Raw genomic sequence first — 24,107 nt, 5'->3', positions numbered from 1 at the left:
AGCTGAGAAAAGTTCCGTCCTGCCGCGCCGCGTGCGTCTCTTCGTTGCCAATCTTAATTATCGTACAGTCAATATCACGCCTCTAGCACTGCGATATCAAAACGGCGAGGGTCGCTTTCGAAACGCGCGTAACTACGACGGAAGATAGTCATCATTTTTAGGAAAGGGAAAAATTACGTATTCCCTGTGAGAAACAGATTAAAAGCTCGTTAGAACTAAGCCTCATTTAAGCCGTTTCGTTTTTTCCACCTTTGTTCTTTTACCTGCAATGTTATTGCGATTCGTTACACACTCCAGTTCCCATTCTTTGTCATCTTTCTCTTATTATGTAAAATAACACTACCCGAAAGTGCTCCGTAAGGCGATATTTCACTTTAATTTCCATTATGTATTTTTATTTATTATTATTATTATTATTATTTGTTCTTTTTTTTATGAACCATCTTTTTTCTTTCCTCTGCGCGCAAATACGACACTGGCTTGGTAATGTAAAGCAGTATAGGAACATAGCTTCCTACTCGAGGGATCGTCGAACTTGCGCAAGCCACTCCCTGCAGCTTATATTGCCCGTTAAGACGAGATAGGAGAATGACAACGAAAATTACTAATACACCGGACGTTGTATGCAATTCCCCTGTGACAAGGTATCCGTCAGCTTGTAGCTCTGCAGCTTTTTAAAATCCGTCGAAGGTATGCGGCATCGTGATATTATTCCAATTATAAATAATTTGAGGAAAACTTGGATTCAAATTCAGAATACTCGGGAACCTCTCCAATTTACCGTACCGGTACACGCGTACGTACTTGAAATCACACAAAAAATTGTGCTGGAAGGGTATCGTAGAGTTTGGGAGTTGAAAATAAATAAACAAATAAGAGCAAATACTCGGGTAGTTCAATAAGCCGGAAAAATTACCTCCTTATTGCTGCTCTCGTGATGTGCGCTAAGAAAAGATTTCGAATTATGCCTCGGCGGTACGAAAACCTTATATTCACCGCACTCGAGAAAAAAAAAAACGGGTACTGCGAAGGGTTTACGAGACGTACAGCCATGGCTAAAATTTGGCAGAGCAAAAAACGCGACGAAAGAAGAATTCGAAGATTGAAACTGACGAAACTGATCAAGTTGTGGCGAATTTAAGAAATACCTGCGTACCAGATCAAGAGCTTAAGTAGTACTGAATTCGAACTCTACCTTCTCATCTACAACGTTCAGAAAAATTAAACGACCGAAATAATTTTCAGCCACGTTTTACATTCAAGGCTGTTTTGACCCGACTGTACTACAATCTACATCCCATACATTCACCCTAAGATGAAAATTTTCATATCAAGTACAGCTGCGGTCTCGCGAGGAATGATATGAAACCGAGTAATTTGTTTTCTTCATACGTGAAACGTGAATTTCGATTTTTTTTTTCTCGGTCGTGAAAGGGGGTCGATAGACAAGAGGAAAAACTACATTTTCCATCAAAAATCGACACGTGGTTCGTTCGTCCATCGTTCTATCTTCGGGGTTGACTTTCTCCCCCCCCCCCCCCCCCCCCTCTCGCGCCCCGTATCTGCGCCCGTCTCCACCCCCACCCCCGACGGCAAAGCCGGTGTTCACGCTGTCGGCGGTGCCTCAGTGGCTGCTCTGGCACAGAGCCGCGCGGTACTCGAGCTTAAGGCTAGTCCACAATGTCGACCTCGTTTCGCGCGATATAGATTCCCGTATCTTAGAAATCTCAAGGGGACCGTTCGTACTTATGGTATTTCCGACAAACCCCGAACACCCCGATCATGCTGGCAATAATTAAACCGTCTCAACACCCTTCGGCACGGTCGAGCTCTTCTCGCCGATATCAATTTGCAATTTTCCACAACTGTCGTTCGTTCGTTTAACTCCTACTCTGCCGAAGGTGAATAATTAGGAATTAAAAAAAGTACACGACTACTGAGCTCGTAGCTTGCTGAATAAAGAAAGAAAAAAAAAAATTCATTCAATCAGTTCCTTCTTTTATTCTCTACAATTAAACTCGACGTAATTCAATTTCGCGATGACAATTCGCCAGGTGTGTAACCTCCGGTAAGCAATATCCGAATAATTTTTTATCAATATTTAACCAGCTTTCAATACCGGTACCATTGTAAATCTATATATGTACACACGCATCCGAGACGTGTACCTATAATACAACCGTATACGCGAATGGTACGATGTCGGCGAGCGAATCGTCGGAGCGTGGAACGCGAAAAGGAGAGGAGAAAATGCTCCGATCGTGATGTATAAGTTTGGAGATCGTTCAACCGTAAGTATAGATATGTTTGCGGAGCAGAGGCAGCGTACGCAGATTTCTAATCCTAAGCACGAGGCTCGGGGCTTTCAGCGATAAATTGATTTCTCCTTATGTCTGTAACTCGCTTCGTGCCTATTTTCCGAGCTTATACGTGTATCCGGTTTCCCTTTCGCAATCAGCCCGTATTAACTTCGGTTCAGCAGCCGCCCCCGTCCTCGGGGGTTGGTCGTGTGCCGCTTGTATGAACAAGCGTTCGGCGTTTGGGGTGGCTTTCAAATTAGAGTTAGAATCGTGCGGAGAAACGTGGCAAAAAGACTTCCCTCCTAATCTGACGGATAAAAGCTTTTGGGGTGAGTTTGACAAGATGATCCAGCGGTTTTCCCCCTCGCAGGTTGAAGGCAATTATCCTGATTACGTTGCAGACATTATTTGAAATTGTAATACTCTTCGTCCTGTTCGCAGCCGCGGAGTGAACTTCGCGGTGAGAATATTCGTGTGAATTTCATTATATTTCACACTTTGCGGAGTTGAGCGCAATTTAATAAGCCGTGACGAAGACGAAAGGATCTCCAGGCTTACCAGCCGTTTCGTTGGAGTGGAAAATTTTCACCCCTTCTTCTCCTGCGGGGCGGGGGGGGGGGGGGGGGGGGGGGACAAAGTTGCACCCTGTCTGTACGAATGACACGTATTTCGGCTGGAGAGTTATTTCACGGGTATCATTATTCAAACAGCCCGAGTGCCCGGCGCCAGATTTATCCCTCGGATTGATGACGGCGAGTGATTAATCCGGTAAACTCGACCTCCTCGCCAGTTTTACCGGCATATCATACGCGTCGCGTGTCCCGCCTCAGTATTTCTCCAATGCCCCAATCTATTATGTAAAAGAAAATCTTGTTTTTCCATCGCGGCTTTCAAGATTTATCAAATTACCAGCTCTCGACCTTGCCTTTCTCATCTCGGCTCATTTTTAATCAACTTTTCTTGTTCAACCGGCTCAGATTACGGACACAATTGTGCTAACAATCTATTTGATCTCATTTTTGTTTTACAAGAGCCTCGTTTATCATAATCGAAGTAACGGCGGTGTGGCTAAAATCGCACGGCTTAAAGCAGCGGTGAAAAGAAGGGGGGACATCACGATACGCTCGAGTATTCAAACGGTTGTTTGTCGTATAAATAAACTTTCCACCACGTCACCTGACTGCGTAGGTGAAATATTTCGGGTAATATCCGATCCACCGAGGCTCGCGTAACAAAGTGAATCGAATTTCTTACAACCGAGATTAGATTTGAGCCAAGATTGCGAATGTCGTTCGTTCAGGGAAACTGTAACAGCAGGAAAATTCCGAGGGTGGAATAACCTCGTTTCGCGTACGAGGTACAAGCCTAACAACGGTGCTCTAAATAATGGTTCAAGCTCCGAGGAGTGAGCAAACTCTCACGCGTATTCGACGTGCGAAAACTGTACTCTACACCGGGTCTTTTGTTCGCGGATTTCCGTGTCGTCGCAGCTGCAATTCGCCGCAAAAGTTGGTCGGTACTAATGAGAAAGGGTTCAATTTCGTTTTGACGAAGTACCCGCGAGTCGTTGAAAGTGTTATTAGCGGTGACCTTTTCGCCCGTGATCCTCGTTAGTCGAACCCTCTCGTTTCCTTCTTGTACACCAGACTTCGCGCTGTTTTTCGGGAAGATCCCACAAGACTTGCGACGTCTGGAAGAAAAAGAAGCGTAAAGAGGATTCCCGGAATCGGCTTATCATTCCTCGCGAAATTTCGTTTCCTTGGGGACACGGAGTTTCGGGAACCCTTTTATGTGTCTCGCTTGAATTTGCATTCTCAACCTCGTGTTACAGTCTAAAACCTCGACCGTATCCGTGACGCGACGACCGTATTCTTAAAACTCAACGATGACCGCGTACTTACAAATGAGATGGGCACCTGTTGATTCACTTTGCACAAGAGGCTCGAGATCCGTTCACAGGGGGTTAAAAATTTCCGGTAAAATCAACCGTGAGCTCCGCACTTTACATCAGTCACTCACTCTTCTCACTATTTTCCCGATTTGAGTTGTTTTTTTCCATTACATAAGCAAGTGTGTAACGCTTGAACGGACAAAAACGCGTGGTTCCATATATTGCGCTTCGTTTTTTCAAAAAAACTTTATCACCGCAATCGGATCTCTTTATCTTTCTTCGTGCATGTACGTTTTGCCCGAATCGTAAGTCGACGATTCGCTGAAACAGACGTATACGCGCGGCAGTTTCTGGAAATGGGTTGAGTAACTCGGGTCCTGATCCTGCGGGACGAACGGAGGCCGGGTGAGCGTCGTTAATTAATATCTTCATAACCCCGCGGCTTAGTGACGATATTCTCCCCCCGCGGTTGTTCAGAAGGCAGAATAACAAGTTCGGCGAAACTCTGTGCCCCTTTCCGCAAAATGGAAACACTTGATTCCAGTTTCCTTAATCTGGCGTGATATCAAATTCCGTTCCACCCCGCGTTTAGCCGTCGTCAGGTTGCGTCGCTAAGCGGTCTTGGCCGTAAAAGAAATCACGATTAGCCTCCGACACGATCCTCGAATCACCCGGGGAAATTATTATTCCTTGTATCGTTGCCGCGTTACATACCTACGTGTATGTGTGTATACCCGTGTCTGTGTATAAATATATGACATCCAAATAGGGCCGACAGATGGCCGTAGAAGTAAATTCCCCAGGGGCGGAAACACTGCTCGTCGCACTTACCTCGTATATACCATAAATGTCCCCTCTTTTCCCCCGAGTATCGCTCCCCTAAATTTTTCCCAGTTGGTATAATGACTAATGACGCAGGGTCGTGGATTTCCTAGTCCTTTATTTCACCATTTTCTTTTTCCTTCCCTCGCCGCTGCTAGTAATTTTCTACCGCGTACCGGCGAATCGTAATTCCCTCGGATATTTGCATTTTAACTTTAATTACTCCTCACTTGAGAAACGTGGAAACAATTAGTTCGCGAAACTTGATTTTTCTATATTTTTAATCGTCCAATTAAAAACCTGCCGACAAAATTTACAACTTTGACAAATTAACCTACTTCTATTTTTCGTAGTACCGAAGGTTGGTATTTTCATTTACGTGGGGGTAAAAAAAAATAAAAAGAAAAAATCAAGATAAAGAAAAGGTCAGACCGTAATATCGAGGAGCGTAATGTAATCGCAAAATAAATTGAGAGATCAAAAATTATTTTCTTTTCATTGATATAACAGTAATAATAATAATCCTTCATTAACGTATGCAAACAGGGTATATATTATACGTATATAAGAAGTGTACAAGGTAAAACCTGCAGATGAAAGCGATACGGTATTATTATTTGAAAAGGATACACCAGCCTGGTAAAAAATTCATACCAGTTCAATCAAACCTTGAAATACGTTTGACGGATACACCGGGAACGTAAATCCTGAAGAAAAGAGAGAAGAAAAAGAGTCAATAGAGGTAAAAGAAGTCGGCGCAAGTAGGCAGGATCCGTTCGAGTGTCGGTGACTGAAGGGTGGAAGGAAGACGGTGGAGGGGGGAGGGGCGGGGAGGGGAGGTGAATTCTAATGAAAATACTTCTGAGGAATTCAGAAATCCTTGAATCCCGCGGTCTCGCGTTTATCCAATACTTATAGAAGCGTTGAGCAAACACTCCACGGTGGCGCTGTTTGCTCGTTAATAATTGCAAGAAAACACCCGCGATCGAACAAATAGGCAGGTTTCCGGTTTATAAAATAATTCCCGAACCAATTGCAGTGACAGTTTTCACCCTTCGCGCCTCTCGCGGATATCCTTCTTTCGCTCTTCCCTCCTTCTCGCTCTTTCTCTCTCTTCATCTTCCGCGATTTACATCCGACGCGAGTATTTTTATTCCAGAATCAGGGTAAATTATGCTGCCGTAGATCGTCATCGTCTGCGGCTTGGTGTTAAATTGCGCAAACGGATATTAAAAACGTGACGTCGTCTCGTAAGCGTAAAAAATCTCACGTCATTACGGTTCGGGTATGATGAAGAAGAATTTGACGTCGAGAGAAAAGCGGGAAAGTTCTTACTCCTGTCGGTTAGTTTACAGACAAGGGTAAAGAATTGATGACGTACCCGCGTAATGATCGACCTTGCCAAGAATATCTCCTTTCAAATAGCGTATTAAATTCTATTCACACTCCAGCTGCGACTATCTCAAGCTTGTTTTCGATACAAGTGTATCGGATGACCCGGCCGATGGAAAAAGCCGGGGAATTTGCGCAACGAGAATGCGATTATTCTCGTCTTGAATAAAATTGTTAGCCTCGAAACTTGCCCGGGACGGGAGATATAAAATGAGCAAAGTGACTCTCCGTAGTTAAGGATCTCGGGAAAAAAGCCCCCGGTGGAAATTTTTCTCCCAAGTATACATCTTCGATACATATTTATGCAAACTGGTTTATCATATCGATTCTACATTTACCAACCGAACCACCCCGGGGCCGACTTACAAACGACGAACACGTGCGATCCTCTGCCTCGATACCCTAGTTTTCCTGTCACACGGGACGCTGCATCGCATCGATGCGAATTTATCCAACGTTTTTGCAAGGATCCGTTATACCTCGTGGAGTCCCCGATCATCGCCGGCTACTTCCATTTTTAGCGGTACTCCCACGTCTCGACCGATTCGAAAACACGCCTTCGTGAAGGATGAAGATCGCGAGTGAATCAAATACAATACAATCCCATACAAATCCATCTCACCGTCTCAGCGGAAAAGTGAAAGGTTGTTGGGTCGGGGTTGAAGTTCCGAAAGTGCCCAATTCCGAATGATTTGGTGGTGAAACTTCAAGTAAGGAAATCAAACTTTGCAGAAACGACAAAGTTTCTAATGGGCGGAAACCCGACGGCTCAAGGTTTCGAAAATGAAAGTTACGATAGAGCAAAGTAGCGAAATGTAAAATTCTGGCAGAGCAACATTGCGAAAAATTGTCAAAGTTTGACTTTTTTACTTCAACTTTCGCCAACTAAATATTCGGAATTTTTCACTTTTGGAACATTTCCATTTCGGAATTTCAACCTCGTCCCAGGATCTCCACACTTCCAAAAGTGACGACGACAACCAGTTTAACAGAAAAACGAGAAACGCTGAGAGCAGCATCGACAACCAATCCGTAATTACTTGAAATATAGCCGGATAGCCGAAAGTATGGAAGAGTAATAATTAGAAATTTGATAAGACCTGCCGAAATTGGTAGAATTTCATTCGGGTCTAGTATTCTTCGTAGTTCCTGGAGAAATTTGAACCAGGAATTCGTTCAAGTCCGCGGAAGTCCATCAAGTAACTTCTTCAATTACGTCCGGGAAACCGAATGAAAACGCCCTGAAAGAGGATGACTGGAGTACAATTTCAACGCCTACTCCAGGTTTTCGGTTATTCTCTTATCAGAGTTTCGTCGTAAAGTTTTCGCGAGACATACGAGACTCCTTTCCCGGGTGGAATCCAAGTGTTCAGCAACATCCGAGGGGTTGCGTGGGTGTAACAATGACTCGACGCTGCTGTTCAGAGAAATTATTCAACCATCGGGATCATGCCTACATGGGGTTAATTGCAGCAGCTGGATGACGGGATCCAGTCGGGATAACGAGACGCGAATTCGTTTCCGTCCTAGAAAATTCGATTCCGAGTATGCGTGCAACGCGTCGCCTTTTTCATCCAGCACGTTCGATCGAGCTCGAATATCATCTGTCTCCTCGCATACGTGATGGTTCCTCGAGTTCCGAGCGAAAGGAACCCAGGACGAATCGCGAATCGAAGAATTCAGCCGTTCCATGACGGATGAGCGGAATAATTCATCGAGTTACTTCGGGCGGAGACAAAAATCATCGATTTTTGCAAGCATGAGATGAATTCATACATACGATTAAGTATCGTGTTCGTGTCTCGGTGATGCGGAGTGTTAAATTTTCGACGACAGCGGAATCAGTTCGAAACGATTCGGGATGGGGTGACGAGTTTCCGAGATCATTACGCTGCTTGGACGACGAGATTTTCGGAAGACAGTAATACGATCATCTTGATAATTTGTAAACGAAGGAAAACCAGGGAGCCCGTAAGAGTAACGAAGCTTGGCTCGGCTTAAAGCTGTAACTAAGCAACATCGAGGTAATGATAATAATGCACAATTTATGATCGAATGATAAGTTTCGCGAAGAGCTTCCCCGCCACTGAAACTGAGCGAAAGTTTTCCGAAAGGCCGATGGTAGAAGGTGGAGTGAATTTTGTGTACACAGGGACTGACAGAATCTCGCACGTATAGTCGAAGTTAAACGGACAAGTTATAATTGGCTTTTGTATCGTAAGAAACTCGATTGCATCAAAGGGGGAAACTATTCGTGGGAAACCGTGCAGGATGCTTCGGACAAAGCCTAAATCAAACAGCACCTTCATTCCGCAAAGTCACAGGGACGAGGACGAGACCTGTCATACGCAGGATCGTTTTGGTTACGCCTTTCGAAGGAGAGACGAATTCACCTCCCGATCCACTATCAACGCCTTCCGTTCAGCCTCGCTGGTTTTCCCCATCCTTGAACACGGAGCCCCGCTGATACGAGGACAAATCGAGACGCACATCCGCTTGGCACATCGACGAGAGCAGGGGTGGGTTCATCCCTTTGCATGTTCACCGGTAGATTGTCCATAATCTGTAAATAGAACCCCGTGCTCCGAAGCCACACCTAATCTGGGGAAAGAGGGTTCGAACTTGGGAGCCGAGTAGTTTGCCGTCCGTAGACCCGAGTTACGGAATGAAATATGCACGGTCGAAGGGCAGGTGCATTTATCCACGAACTGAACGGTTGCGTCGGGCTAGCCGAATGATTAGCTCCTAGTTTGTACTCGATCCTCGTCAGGAAACAACTAAACACGTTATCGGAGTCCTTGCTCGTAGAGATTCGACACAGTTTATAGTGGCGAGTCAAACTCGTTTGAGGGCACGAACCGGGTCACGTTCGATGGTCCAAAGTGATTTCAAATGACTTTGAGCGATCCGGCTGGTTTCTCGTCTTCAATTTCCGAACTATCCTAAATCGCGTGTATTCCCTCCGGTGACCAGAGCTACTTTCGAACGTATCAACGCGCGTTGCCCGACGTTCGTAATCCCGGTCGGGGCCGTTTTCGCGTGAGAATGACCGCACCTGTATCAACGGTAAACTGACAAGTAGTGTGGCTCGGAGGCGCGTATAGACATCGCTTTGACACGGGTATTGTACGGTGGAGAAGCGTGGCATCGGTTCACCGATAAGGCCTCAGAGTTCCCATCGTCCTTTGCAATTCAGAATGGGCTAAGCATAGTACAATGGAATACGGCGGGTTGGTGATCTTGTCGGGCAGCCCTCGGTACCTTAAGAACAAACGCGGATTCTGTAGCGGGCTTTACGCCTCGCGACGCGATGCCGGGAAAACGCGTTGGAATTAGCTACGAATTTATGGCGGAAATAAAGCCGTTCGTCATCGAGACCCTAGAAGGACTGGCAACCCTTGCTCTTCGCAATAAATGGCACAACCAGCTGAGAGAGGTATTAACTGATTGAAATTTTGGAGGCTCGCCTAATAGTCGCTGCTCCATCCGTCGGTCCCTGAGATCTATGGGCTGGATGCCGTTTTCAGGGGGGGATGAGAGTGTATTCAAGGTAATTCGGAGCCGTTCGCCAGTCAGCCATCCGGAGCGAATGATCGTTAACCGAAAGCACTGCTAGACGGTGAAACGTTGAGACGGAGTTGCTTAAAAAAGTCTATCCGCAGTGTCGGGTTGAAACAAAGGTCACGGCAACGAGGCGAGGGCTGCGGAAGGGCAATCCGACTAATAGCTGCATTATGCTAAGGCCTCGCGGCCGAGAAACGAGGATCGCAGCCGGTGACTACAGCTGCCGGCGTGGTCGGCGTTGACTCCGATAAGAAAGAGAAAAATAAAAATAAACTTTTGCTAAACTCGCCCGACTACCGGCGGATTTTCGCCAAATGCCGAGGGGGGGAAATAATAAATCTCTACTTTGGTGCCGCGTGCCTCGCAATCCCATCCAACCCGTTTCGCGCGTTTACGCTCCCGACGAACCTGAGACGCTAATTTGAACTTTTTTATTGGCACTCGAGTAATAAAATGATATCCGGGGTAATCTACTCCGTTTTACCGCGCCCCGATTCCCGGACCATTCTCTCCTCACGCCAGGCGGTTTCAAAAGCTCCGAAGAGATAATTTTAGGAGAAAAGCCCTTCTTTGTTAATACTTGTTGTTCTTCGTATTTTCTCGATACATGCCGCGATAGCATTCCGCGGCCGACAATGAGGGATATACTCGAGTTTGGTTTGTTTTGAAATATGGCCGTACAGGCGTACACCTTCTTTCTCCGGTGAACTCGACTCCCTCGGAGTCGTCGGCATGACGAAAAGGCAACTTGGCCCGTAGGGGTGGGCCGCGATGACGAATGGAACCCGGTGAACTTAGAGGGCTAAAAACTTGCCGCAACGCCAACCCCCGCGAGATTGTGATATTTGTTAGACGAACAGCCTCGGATCTGCGACGCTGCCTCATCGCCCGAAGGCCGCGATACCTTCCACCCCTCATCGATCTTCCCCAACCAAGGCCCAAGACGCGCGACACGAGCTACTCGTGCTCTTATCCGACAGGCCGAAATGGACATTGTTGTGAATCGTGAACGGCCGGCCATCGAACTCGGCAGTGCAACGGAAATCCCCGAAGGGGTTAATCGACGCATCGGGCAACTATGACGAGATGAAGTCGCTCCTCTTACTGCTCGGCTGCATCTGCCTCGGGGATGGCGGACGCCGCTCGAAATTCTCGTACGAGTGGGACGCGAACTACGAGCAGGGGTTCCTCGACTCGGGATCGACGATAGGCCCGGTGTTCCAGGCCGCGGAGAAGAGCCACCTAGAGAACCCCGAGACCCATCACCGCATCAGGCACGCCGACAGGAAGTTCAGGTCCTCCGAGGAGCCCCAAGTTCCCGCCACCATAAATTGGCCCGTCAAGAAGGAGGCCGTAGTCGAGGGCGACCTGGTCCTCGGGGGACTGATGATGGTCCACGAGAGGGAGGACTCTGTCACCTGCGGCCCCGTCATGCCCCAGGGTGGCGTCCAGGCCCTCGAGGCGATGCTCTACACCCTCGACTGGCTCAATTCCGGCGGCGGCATCCTTCCCGGAGTTAAGATCGGCGCACACATTCTCGACGACTGCGACAAGGACACGTACGGGCTCGAGATGGCCGTCGACTTCATCAAAGGTGAGTCGACTTTGTCAAGGGGAAGCGAGTCTCTTTCCTTTCGCTTCGTATTTAGATTTTATCAACCGTCCGACTACCGAGGATCCGATGTTGCGGGCTTCTTGGGAGCAGGTATACGATTCACGGTGGAAAAGTGAGCTGTATAATCATATATTCCAACCAACGAAATTCCAACCAGTCTTTAGAATTTGAAAATTGTAATTCGGGATGCGAAAATTCGAAAAATAAGTGAACAACGGACACTGTACGAGCAAGTATTTTCAGGGTATCACTCGACGGGTGTCCAACAACCTCTCGAGATGTCCGACTTCAGATTAATACGCCAAATTTTTCAGAGCTTGAAAACACTTTGTTAAACCTTGCCAACGGGATAAAAGCGTATCTACCTCCGCGCCACCGCGTTCCCCGATGCAAAGTCTCGAAACGAATCTCCTCACTTTTCACCGGAAAAGCCTGAGACCTCCGAAGGGAACTTTGGTGGAATGCGTGGTTCTTATTCTCTTCCGGTAGTTTGATAAGTCGGAAGAGATTTCGTACGAGGAATTTCGTTGACAGTTTCGGGATTCGCGTATCCGGGGTTACCGGTGCTTCTACGCCGTGTAATAAATCGGCCCTCCGAACCACGAGGCCAATAAAACCGTGGAAGGTACGAGGTCTGTGTATGTATATGTATTTTCGAATAGGGAGAGTCGAGTGACGCAGCTGCTGCAGTCTTGAAGCGACGGGATTTTCTTTCTCGAAGTCTGTTATTATCGAGTCGCTTATTGGAAATAACTTTCCGTAACGACAACGGCTGATTAAATTTGTTCAAGAATTCTTATCGCAAATTTCCACTTTGTACGTGCCGGATCTTCACGCGATTCGCGTACCGATGAATTGCAGACTTTACACGTGATGAGGCATTCCACATTCATGCATTATTCGCCACCCGGAATAAGTTTTCGCAGGATGAAAAAGTTTTCCCACAATTACCTTCCACTTTCGTCATTCTCGTGTTTCATCCGATTGTTCAAACACAGCTGGCACACTTACGTACGTGGATTGTTTTCGGGTAATATTATTCTCCAGGGTTAAGAACCGAATTAGAAATTAGGACGAGTCGCAAGATCGTGCAAAACAGTTTTCTCCGTCGGTAGGCACGAAAAACTTGATAATCGTGCGAGCTTTTTCCGGGAGCTTTATTTTTTAGGGTAGAAAGATTTGCCGGATCGTTGGTTCGGATGAATCGGGCTCTCGGCTCGCCGATCACGTTTAAATACGGTTCAATTTTTCCCGATCATTTCTCCTTCTTCTTTCTTCGCTCCTCTTTTTCTCTCAATCAATTAGACCATCTCAAATTCAAGTTTCTAGCTAGAATAATGAACAGGCGGAGATTCCGCGGGAGGGCTTAAAGGCTTTCCGCGCAGGCTTTCGCCAAAGCGCTTCGCAAAGCTCTTGGAGCAATTAGATATGCAAAAATAAGACATTGCTGCAGTGGAGAGAATTCATTTGCCGAGACGGAGGTTGGTTAGCCCTGACTTAAGAGGCCTTTGTTTACCGCCTTTTTTTCTCAAATACAGACGAAGATGCCCTCAGGCATTTTAAAAGTTACACAGGCACAGCTGCCGGGATAGAAAAGATCGAAGGAAGCGCGCGGCAAATTGGCGCGAGGGACCGTCGTTTCGGACCGCAATGTTAACGGTCACGTTTCATTTCCCGAAATGAAAACATACGTAAATATCTGGTATTCCTCACGTTTCTTCCCTGCTGCGTTCCATTTATTTTTCAAAGGAAACACGCCGCGAGTGTAATATCACGACGCACGCCATACGGGCACGCGGATGGGGACATGAAATTTACATTGAACAACCGATGTGCCAGACATTTATCGCCGCAAATACACGCGGACCAGGGAAAAGGAAAACGGCCGTATCGAAATAAAATTTGAATCCTCTCGCGATGTCCCGGCGGTAGATAGGAAGGTATAAAAACGGACGCTTTGGCAGACGTCCTAGGCTTACGACAAGATCGAGGGGAAAATCCATATTTTCTTAATTTTACAACGGTTTTATACGAGTGTGTTCCGTTTTTTTTTACGGTTTAGTGAATTTTGGCAAATTCCAAAAGCGCGAAACGGCAGCTCTTCCTCGGCGTGGAACCAACCGCAACCAATTTTTGTGTCGCGTATAATCTGGGTTCTTCTTAGAACGGCAATAACATAACGATAACCGGCACGACGATGGGAGAAATTGAAACAGCCTAGCAGGTATCCGGTTTATTGGATTTCCTTTCTCTCTCCGATACGTCCGACGAACGTGTAAACGCGAAGTCTTTTCCCACCTCGGAACAACTTCACCCTCTTCTCGTATGAATTTCGCATCGTACGTGCCTCGGAGTTGCATGCCCGGCTAATTTGACGTCGAGTAATCAATGTCTCGTTGTACGTTCCGTAACAGCAGGAATTTGATTAACAATTAACCCCCGGTCACGCGTTGAGCTCAACCGTAAATTTCACCGTTCGTTTCAATTAGCAGGTATCTTGGCCCTCGGACGAAATGATTTTCACCGCAGATATTAAATTTCGCCCACAGTCGGATGCTTCGCCCTCCCGCCGCGCGCCAAATTTACAACTCGGAAGTAATCCCACCCCAGTAATCGCGGGCCGTTGGTTTTAACCGGTAGTCTCGTCTTTGACGCGTCGCAGCAAAGAGCCGGCAAGAGTAGTGATTTATCGACTCTTCGATACTTGTCGCCGATGCAAAGTGGCCTTCGAGTTAACGTACAGCGGTGAAGTTTCCATAAAGGCAAACGATTTATTGCGCTTGAAATGGTGGAGCGAAACCTATCACGCGATATCGCGCTTAGAACATGTGCAAATATTGCCTACACGAAATAGTTCAATAAACCTTTGCCTGCGGACGTTAGACTATCAGGTACGAGATCGTGTTGGTTCTACCTAACGGGTTACGCGAACTGGGAAGGATCAACTTGGACGCCTGGAAGTCACAAGGTGGGTTGCTTGTTACTTGAATTTACAAGCGAGGTACCAGCTAAGCGAAAGGTCCGGCTATTCGAGAAATCACTTTGAAAGAATTCACTTTTACGGGCGAGTCCTAAAATGGGCTTTGCACGCTTACGTTTCTTAACCCTTACACTGCACGCCGGGGTCAAAATCTAATAAGAATCTAATAATCTCTGATTTGATCCAAGAAAAACAATGAAATATTGTGAAAATCATTAGTTGATTCTTTTTCCAAAAATTCAACTTCACTTACTCAAATAAATGCCTCTTTTCGTCACGCATATTTTTTCCCTTCCTACGTGTATCTCTGTCTTGAGAATTGCCCGTTCAATTTTGCAGCCTGAAATATCGAAAATTCAGTGAGTTATAATTTTTTGAGCATAACGATCCATTTTTTCGGATTCAAAATTTCATTCTGCTAAACGTAAAAAGTTTTCGAGTTATTGGGATCGATATCTCCGTTTCTACGCGATAACTTTTGACGTGACACCGCTGTTATATACACAGCACGTGTGGAGCGTAAGGGTCAGATTGAGCAACTAATGTCAGAGTTGCACTCGAATTGGGAACATTGTACAAAGGCTCAAGTGTACCAAAGTTAGTTTCGCGTTACGTGCGTCCGTTTATTTTCGACTGTGCAAAGTCCGTTCGACGATCAGTGATGAGCCGGCTTTGCAAACGTTTAAATTGGCACGAGAGGCAACCCTTGACGCGAGAGGGTCGCGAAGCACCGGGAATTAAACGAACGCGAGCACAACACTCGAGTTGAGCGCAATTTTAATCCGAACTAGGAACGGTAATCGGAGTCGGAAGGGGTTTAATTCCCTCGACAAGCCGGGCAAGTTCACCGACGTCCGAGCCGAGTTTTTTAAAGGACAACGCACCCCCGTCTCGCGGGGTAACAGATTTCCCGTCTGGCCCGAGGTACCCGGGGATCGTAAAGATAACGACACGGCGAACGACGTCTCCAGAGACTGGAAGAGAACGAGGAAACCAGCCGGAGGACTGGCACGGTCTGCACTTTCCGGAAAGAGTCTTCTGCCCTGGAAACGGTGGCTGACGATGAGTATTATTGCACCTGTGGGCAGACGCGTCGTCGCATCCTCCGATCCTTGCTCGATCAACGGTGATCAAGTTAAACACGTATAAAGGATCGACGGTGAATATGCCGAATATGGTGGTCAACTGTAGCGAAAGAAACGAGTTAATTTTTTTTTTTTTCTTTCTTTATTCTCTATTTTTTCAATCAACGAGATGCTGCTCGACTTGACGAAAAAGCGATCGGTACAATCATTCGTGTTACGAAGTGAAATCACGCTTTTTGGAATTGAGGCAACGTTTCGTTCGCCATATTTGGAGAATTCTAAATTTGTTTTAGCCAGCCTGGGTACATAAAAGATTGGACGCATAGATCTGTACGAATCGGAAGAACGATTCGAATACTCAGTCATCGTGATATTTAGCGGCGAAATCGCGTGATCGTTTCATTTCAAATGAAAACGTTCGTTCCTTAAACACATTGTTCGATTCGCTCTGAAAAGTTTTGTATCTGGGATCGAAATACGGAAGTTCGCGGATGGATGGAGAGGGTACGAAGGTGAAAAGGTGGAAGGTAGAGAGTGGAAGATAAAAGGTGAAGGATTGGTGGTCCGCATCTAGGGTATGAATCGTATAGGGGTTGCAAAAAACGACTCAAAGATCGGGCACAAAAAAGCGCCTCGTTCAGATTTATGCCGGTCTAAAAGGACCGTGATTTTTAATCCGATGAATTGACACGGGACCCTTGGCTATTTTTTCCCACTTTCATGGAGTCCATTGACGTCAGCTTTTGCAGGATAAATTAACGTAAAATAAAAAAACGTGATTCTCATAGAACAAACGTCTTTACGTTCAAATTCTTGTACGGCTAAGCGAAATTTTTCCGACCCATTTTCTCGTTGATTCGTCCAAAACTTGATATATTTACAAATGTATGCAGATGCGATTTAATTATACGCGTAAAAGATATTGCGGTTGGAAGAAAGTTAATAATTTTGCAACATTTTTCAGATATATACATATTCAACATTATCCCCGACTTTACTTCCAACTTGAACTTTCGCCGACATATTTCCTCCTCCTCCGCAATTTTCTTAACGCCGTAATAAATCTTGGTGAATCTTCAGCGGTTGCTGTAAATAAGAAAATCGCTTTGCGTGCATCGATTCCGCTGAAGAAAATAGTAAAGTGATAACACAATGGGAATTCAATAAGCACGCGCATCGCGTGTTTAGCATGTGGTCAGAACCGTTTAAGTTTATTGAAATATGAAGGCTAACGTACATTACACGTAGGCATACGCATACGAGAAAAGCCATGAAATTTATACGAGGAATTTATTTCTCCTTGGTGGTAGACGCCTACGTATTTTCCATATGCTTCCAGGGCGATGCCTGTAATACAGACTCGGGATTCTTTCGCAGCCTGTAATGGCACTTGAGCGACGTTCAATCTTCTGTATATGACGTGGAGAGAAATTTCATTCATAAAATTTTTATGGAACTACGAACGGACGTAAGTTAATATAATTGATACCTCGCGTTTCACAGAAGATTGCTGGCACGGTGAACCAGATCGATGGGTGAAAAGATCGCAAAATAATATTCGTAATGGAAATTGAAATTCGCACCTGTGTGCCTAAAAAATCGGCATACGTCATACGGTGTCTGTCTCGAAGACATGCGTTACAGAAAAATAATCGAACACGACTCGATTAAATCCGTAAAAATTGAACGATTAATCGATTATTTCATATTTTTTTGAAACCGCACATTAAAGATCAAAATTTCATAAATTTCAGGACATAGTCTTGATACTGAAAAGGTTTTTTTATAATTTATAGCTTGGTTCAAAATATTTTTCAACTTCAGGTGAAAATATTCACTCATCTTTCACTTGTTACATCAAACAAGTACTCGGTAAGTAAGACAATGATAATAATTGATACATTGTGTAAACAACAATGAACGATTGTGAGGAAAAAGAATCGAGACGATCGATTAGTCGATTATACTCGATAAATCGTGAAAGAATAATTGAGACGATCAAAAATCAATTATACTCGGCCATTCTTACATCGTATCGCACTAAAGAAATGACTTAGAATTTTCACCTCATGTTACAGGCGAGACGAAATTTATCGGCGCTGCCTTTTTCCACAATTTTCATTCCTTCGGAATCAGCCGCGTTCCGGAAGACGCATCGCCGCGACCGCGTTATACGTAATTCGCACATCCCATCAGCAAGGCAAGCCGCCGGGGATTCTATCGCGGTATTCATATCTGGCATCCACAGCTATCGAGATCCATAAATGTTTGAGAATTATCGTTGAACAATGCGGCAGCTCCGATACCTCGCGTGTTTTATTACCGGCATAACGAGGCCGCACTCGATTTTTATTGGCCGTCGTTAAATTATAGAGATGGAACAAAAGTACGGAGTGTACGGAACTTCGATAAATCGAACCGTCGAAAATATATTCCATCACCATTTTATTCTCTCTCGCTGTTTACTATTTTATTTCATTCTGATTTAGAGCTCGATTTAATCACGCTGCGGTAATAAGTTTCCGAACAAAATGATAACTTTGAAACAGTTTATTAGCTTATCGACCGTCGCTCATCGAAAACGGGGTTCCTGATTCTTTTGAAAAGTATTCTCCAGGCAGGATGATTTGTGATCGAAACTTTCATATTTTACGGCAAAGAAAAATCGTCGTTGTCTGCGAAAGAAAAGAACCATCTCTTCTTTCGTACTTCCTTTCCGGTTAAAAATCAAAGTGAAAGCACAGTTCTCCTGTTTTCACGAGGAAAGATCCGACGTCGAATAAACTTCGAGCAAGCTTCGCTCCCAAGGTATCATAAGAAAAAAAGGAAAAGGAAAAAAGAAACCTGGAAAGCAAAATTTGTGCCAAGCTTCATCTCGGCGCTGCTCGACACTAGAGAACGTCGTTAAACTTGACCCGTAATTTTTTTGAAGCTACACGTCTTGCGATTCCATCAGAGGAGTGGAAACGGCGCCGAGTTAAAAGTCGCGATTTTCGTCGAGAGTGGGGAAGAAAAATGCGGTGAAATTCTCGCCTCGTCGCGTCCCGTCGCTTGTTTAAAACGAAATCAGAATAAAAATTACGAGTCCGTACCCAAGCATCAAGGCTCGGAGTACCGACTGCAGAGATTCGTTCTCCGTGTTTCTAGCACTCCGAGACTTGCGGTGCCCTTTGAATTTTTACTCCCTTTACCGCAAGCTCACACAACCAAGGCGCAATGAAAAAGAGTAGTTGAAAAAAGGAAAAGAAAAATACCCGCGAGCTTTGAAATTTGACGAAGTGGAACGTAAATGAAAATTGATATTCGAAAGCGTGACCCTTGCTGATATATTATGTATTCCGAATGCTGCAGCGGTGTCCATTAATTAAGCTCACGGGGCGTTGACGTTCCTCGTAGAGAGCGGAGCGGCAAAACGAAGAAAATTGAGCCGTACGTGGCGAACGCGGAGGACGAGAATTCCGCGCTTGCGAAGCTTTCCGCACGCGGACGTAACTTTCTGGACACGGTAGCTGCACAGTGCATTTAGAAAGAGCTTGGCAAGGCATTGTCAACTCGAAACAATATGATAGCTTCCCATTGTTCCGGACCCCGCTTAATTATAGTTACGCTGTTTTACGTCCCCTCGTACCATTGTCAAATGACGCAGAGTGGCGCAATTTACCCGGTTCGTCAAGCGGTCAGAGTCCCTTGTTCGTTTTGTGGATATTGCTCGGGACGCGGAAGCTACGGGCGGAATGAAAGTCCTCAATGTTTTATTACCGCCCGGTTCAGTCGAAAAAAATGTCAGAAAGTACGCAAGCTGATACGCAGCATTGATGATTGAATTCAGCTTTCATAAGTTTCATCAGAATAGTATTACGTTATTTGGTACGGAGAAGAATCAAAAACCATGAATTATGATCGAAATGATTGAGTAATTGAAAGGGCTAAGCCGACTTACACTATCCGACAAAATTTCTCGATCCGTTTAGCCCTTTAAAAATGTTTTCATTATTCCGTACAGCAACGCCAACGTAGTAAAATATGAACAGTAATTATTGGCGTATAAAACTGACCGCCGCTGTTAATCTCGGACTTACAAAGAGCTAAATGGACATGTCTGTGTGTAAAATCCCCGTGTGTAAACCGAATTACATCTGCGGACAAAATCCACACACCCGGTCGGGTTAAACCAACTCCGGTCCAATCCCAGATTCCCAATTTAGACCGGGTGAGGGGTATAAAAAAAATATATTCGCCCAGCGAAAATCTATCGAATGATTGCCTTTCGTTCGTGACCCCGACGAGGATGGAGAAAAATTGTGACTCGCAGAACCAGAATCTGCGCATCCGGAGCCGGGCAATTTTTTTGTTCAGTACATTTATTATCCTTTATTTTTCGTTCGTCAATTTTGTCACTTTCCCGGGAAAGAATTTTCTCCCAAATCTCTCCCTGCTGTTCCTGATCTAGCAATCATCGGAGGGGGCGGGGGGGGGGGGGGGGAGGGGGATTAATAGGTTCGAGGATTCGCAGCGATTTCGGGTTCCAGACTGTCCATTTATTCCTATCGGTCTGTATATCGCTGCGCCGTTTTCAGAATCGAACGAGCTTCAAGAGTTACTGCTAATGGCTACTGAATATGCAAGCGAATCGCGCCGCCCTTCGCTGGCACTCCACTCTAAAACTCGGACGCAAGTAAATCAGCCCCGGTTTCTCCCGTCCGAAATTCCCCGGTCTTTCTACGCCACATGGACAGCGGTTTAAACGTGAGTAAAGCCTCGGAGAAATTCGGGCATGAGAAACTGAATCCCAACAAGGATAACCAGAAATGGAAGAAAATACAAACGAATCGAGCAAAAGCACGTTCCTCTCCTTTCCGACCACGCGCTGATGGACGCTTTCGAGTAATTCATCACTTCATTTCTAGGAGTTTTTTTCTTAGAAACTAAAGCACTTGGAGCAATTTCAGTATGCGGACTTTACTGTTTCCATTTTTTATCGTTCGCTAGTTATGTGCGCCTTGCCGCTATTCTGTTAATAATTACAATAAAAAAAAAAAACTCTAAAATGTTCTTGAAACTACAAATAATGAAGCCCTCAAACCGAAATTGCTCCAAGTGTTTCCATTTTGTTTGAAAAAAAAAAAAAAAAAAAAACTACTCCTAAGAACAGGGATGCTTTTAGACCGTCCAAGTTGTATCCCCCCTTCCTTAATAGCCGCGGCTTGCGGCACGCTGTCAAAACTTTCCGAAACGCTCTGCAAACTCACAAGGGAAAGGCTAGAAGGGGCGAGAAGAAAAGTGCGGCCGGGACGAGCTTGACTTTGGGAGTGTGGATTTGGTCAAGTCTTTGGAGAGTTTGGGAATTGCGGATCTCGAACTCCGGTATCATTCACCCGATGGAAGGGAGAGTCCGCGCTGCTGCAGCCTCTTGTAAACCGAGTGAGCCAACTTCATCGCGGACGGAGATGAATTACTCCAAGTTTGATAGTTACGGAATTCCTCCAAGTCCAGGGATCTTATTTCCGATCGATCCGCCCTGCAGCTTTCGTCGTTGCAACCCGATTTCAACTTTCCGCGGCATATCGGGTTTCGCTTTATCGGTGCAGCTGCAGCCTAACTTCGGCGGTTATCGACTTGACAGGAAGTTTTGATGTGTGTCCTCCAGTCACGAAATAAGTCTCAAACAAATCATGTCCGCGAAACAAAATAGTCTTATCATTCACACGGAGGTTTGAAGATTTTCCTTTTTCCTGCGGAAGAAATCTAAATGGATGTAGATTTTTTGGACTTGTACATGGAAAAGCAGGTAATGTAAAGCTCGGAAAAAAAAGCTGTCATAATATGACCCTGTTTATAAAATGGATGCAACGATGTTGAAATCGGAGATAAAACGCCGTTTGTTACGCGATTTAAAAACCGCTGGCAAACCCATTCGTGATACGAACCAAAAGCACAACGATGATTGTTTCAAAACCGTCAATGTACAATGTGTAGAATTGCACAGGAAATGATTTCACAATTTCGATAAGCTTTACATCTACACCGTTTCGAATTCCAGCCTGTTTTATACAACGCGTAATTTTTATCGCATACCACGATCCAACGGGCGTGAGAAAAGGGATATTAATTCAATCTCGTCACAGCCGGCCACCTGTGGTTTTTTCCGGGTAAAGCGCAGCCGGCTTGCAGCTTTTGCACCCGGCAGGGGATGGTTTTATTAAAATAATTTCCTGTCACGATCATCTCGCGCGGTCAAATTCCTCCCTCGCTTTATTATTTACCAGCTCCCGGCTAATTTTGACGAGCGCTTTTTCGCCCCCCGCAGTTGGGCCTCTCCGCTCGACAAATTCGCCCGAAATTCCATCCCTGAGAGCTTTTCTTCTTCGCAATCGACCCTCCGCTCTCAATTCATCCCAATAGGACTTCGGGTCTTCCAAAGATCTCCCCGTAAAGAGATCCCAGGTAAATTCCTCTTCTTATTCTCATCCCTCGGAGGGATTTCGAAAATTGAGCCACCACCGCCACGCGGCTTGTTCTCGGGGAGACAAAAGTGAAAAAAAAAAACCTCGCTTTTTGGTAATTGTACGTAAAACTCAATCGGGTTCACCCTGCTCGGAAGAAGCGGGGCTTTTCGTCCAGTGGGAAGCCCACCCGGCATGCAACGGAAGATGGATCAGCAGTTTTCCGGTAGCTCGCTGATGCGACGGTGGATTACAATCCACGAGGAAGTTTGAGCATCGGATTCCAGGCCCGGAGGAAAGTTCGCGAACTCCGCGCCCCGGGTGGTCTTCAATAGTTCGCTCCTTTTTAGGGGCGGAAATCGAAAGTTGAAACGCAAAAACTTTCCAATCGCTGGAGACGCCGGGTCGGCAAGAAAATAGAAAGATTTTCACACCCTCGCGTTGTGAATTTTAGCAGTTTCGAGAACATTTCATTTTCACTTTCGATGAAATGACGGAAAGCGTTTCATGCCTTCAAGAATCCAGCATCACCTGTTCGGAAATATGATTTTCACAGCTTCCTCTGAAGGTTATCCGTTTAACTTAGTTTATATTCATGCACAGTGTACATTCAGCCTTCTATGTGCACGATTTTCCCATCTCCCCTTCCCCCCCCCCCCCCTCACTCTCTCTCTCTCTCTCTCCCTCGCTCTCAGTAGAGATAAGGCAGCTATTATGAGGCATACTAAACGGCGAGAATACTTGCAGCCTGGTTACACACGTACACCTGTGTGCTCAGAATCGAAATACATGAGGTGATTGTGAAGCAGGTCAGCAATTTCAGATTTTAGAAACCTTTCGAACAACCCCTGAATGACATCAGATTTGAGCCAAGATTTCCAGTTTGAATTTTCATGTGGTAAATTTTTTAAACGAATAATTAATACGAGGGATGAACAATGTTCCTCGTATATCGAGAAATCAGAAATTCCATACGTTCAACATAGGCAAAAGTATTTTTCATTCGTAAATTTTTATTCATTGCTTCTCAGTTGGAAAGATTATTTATTTTCTTTCTGAATGGAATGTGAATAAGATTTTTTTTTAAATGTGAATCGCACGCGAACTACCAAAAAAAAAAAAAAAAAAAAACAATGTGTATAAACGTTGAATATCGATTTCACGTAAAATTATGCGGACGTTGAATAGATTCGAAAAAAATTCGTATGTTTGCATAATGGTGGCGGTAGGTTTTTGTCGAAAAGCTCGTTTATCACGCGAGTGGGATCGAATCGCCCTTGAGAAATGTCGAATTGAGAAGCGTTACGCTCCCATACTAGAATCATTATTATCAATTTTCACCAAGACGCATTTGTCTTGCGAACAAGAATTGGTTTAGCATCAGGCAACCAGGTTCAGTCACACCAACTTGATTCGCATTTCTCACATTCCCCAGAGTCCAGAGTTTCTGCACCGGAGAGAGAAACATTTATCTCCATGTTTCTTCAACTTTCCTGGATTACCCCAAATATGAGAATCCTTGTTTACGACAATTAAGCAAATGTCACGTGACTACTTTGAAACAACCGATTCCCTGGGCAGGCGAATATTCACGCGGGACGCAGTCGATTGCCTACGTGAATGTATCATCGTGTTTTCACGGCCCGAGGCACCGAGATCCTGGTCACATAGCGAACCGGGCAAATCCAGGCCATTGTTAGTCAAACTACGTGACGCGTGTACGCGAGCAGCTTGCGCTATGTGTAAATTGGTTTTTCCCTTATTATACGCTAAGGGTAAGAGGAGACAAGTCCGGGTTGCGGTCCGATTCCACCCTGCAAGGATAATGACACGGAGCGAACTATTGACACGTTTCTTCGGGAAGCTACAATTCAACCCTCCGTTCGTTATTCACGGAAGCGGAGAAAAATATGCGAAAATCATTGCCGTGCTCCGTCTATGAATCGCATAGACGAAATTCCCCTGTATCGTTATCGACAAGTCGAGTCGAATTTGTAACTTTGTTACGAAACTTA

The 24,107-nt window shown here is 45.3% G+C and overlaps 1 protein-coding gene across 1 annotated transcript in view; it reads left to right on the top strand.

Annotated features, from left to right (window-relative positions):
• Positions 1-1,648: 1,648 nt before the first annotated feature.
• The window catches only part of LOC107220772 (metabotropic glutamate receptor 2-like), an 81,761-nt gene continuing 59,302 nt past the window's right edge, over positions 1,649-24,107 (top strand). The window contains exons 1-2 of the mRNA XM_015659493.2: positions 1,649-2,291; positions 10,950-11,563. Coding sequence (XP_015514979.2) covers positions 11,056-11,563 — 508 coding nt within the window. The 5' untranslated portion in view covers positions 1,649-2,291; positions 10,950-11,055. The remainder of the gene's footprint in view (positions 2,292-10,949; positions 11,564-24,107) is intronic.

This window comes from Neodiprion lecontei, chromosome 2 (assembly GCF_021901455.1).
Source record: "Neodiprion lecontei isolate iyNeoLeco1 chromosome 2, iyNeoLeco1.1, whole genome shotgun sequence".
NCBI lineage: Eukaryota > Metazoa > Arthropoda > Insecta > Hymenoptera > Diprionidae > Neodiprion > Neodiprion lecontei.
The sequence above is the reverse complement of the archived record's forward strand: the minus strand, read 5'-3'. Positions and strand labels throughout refer to the sequence as shown.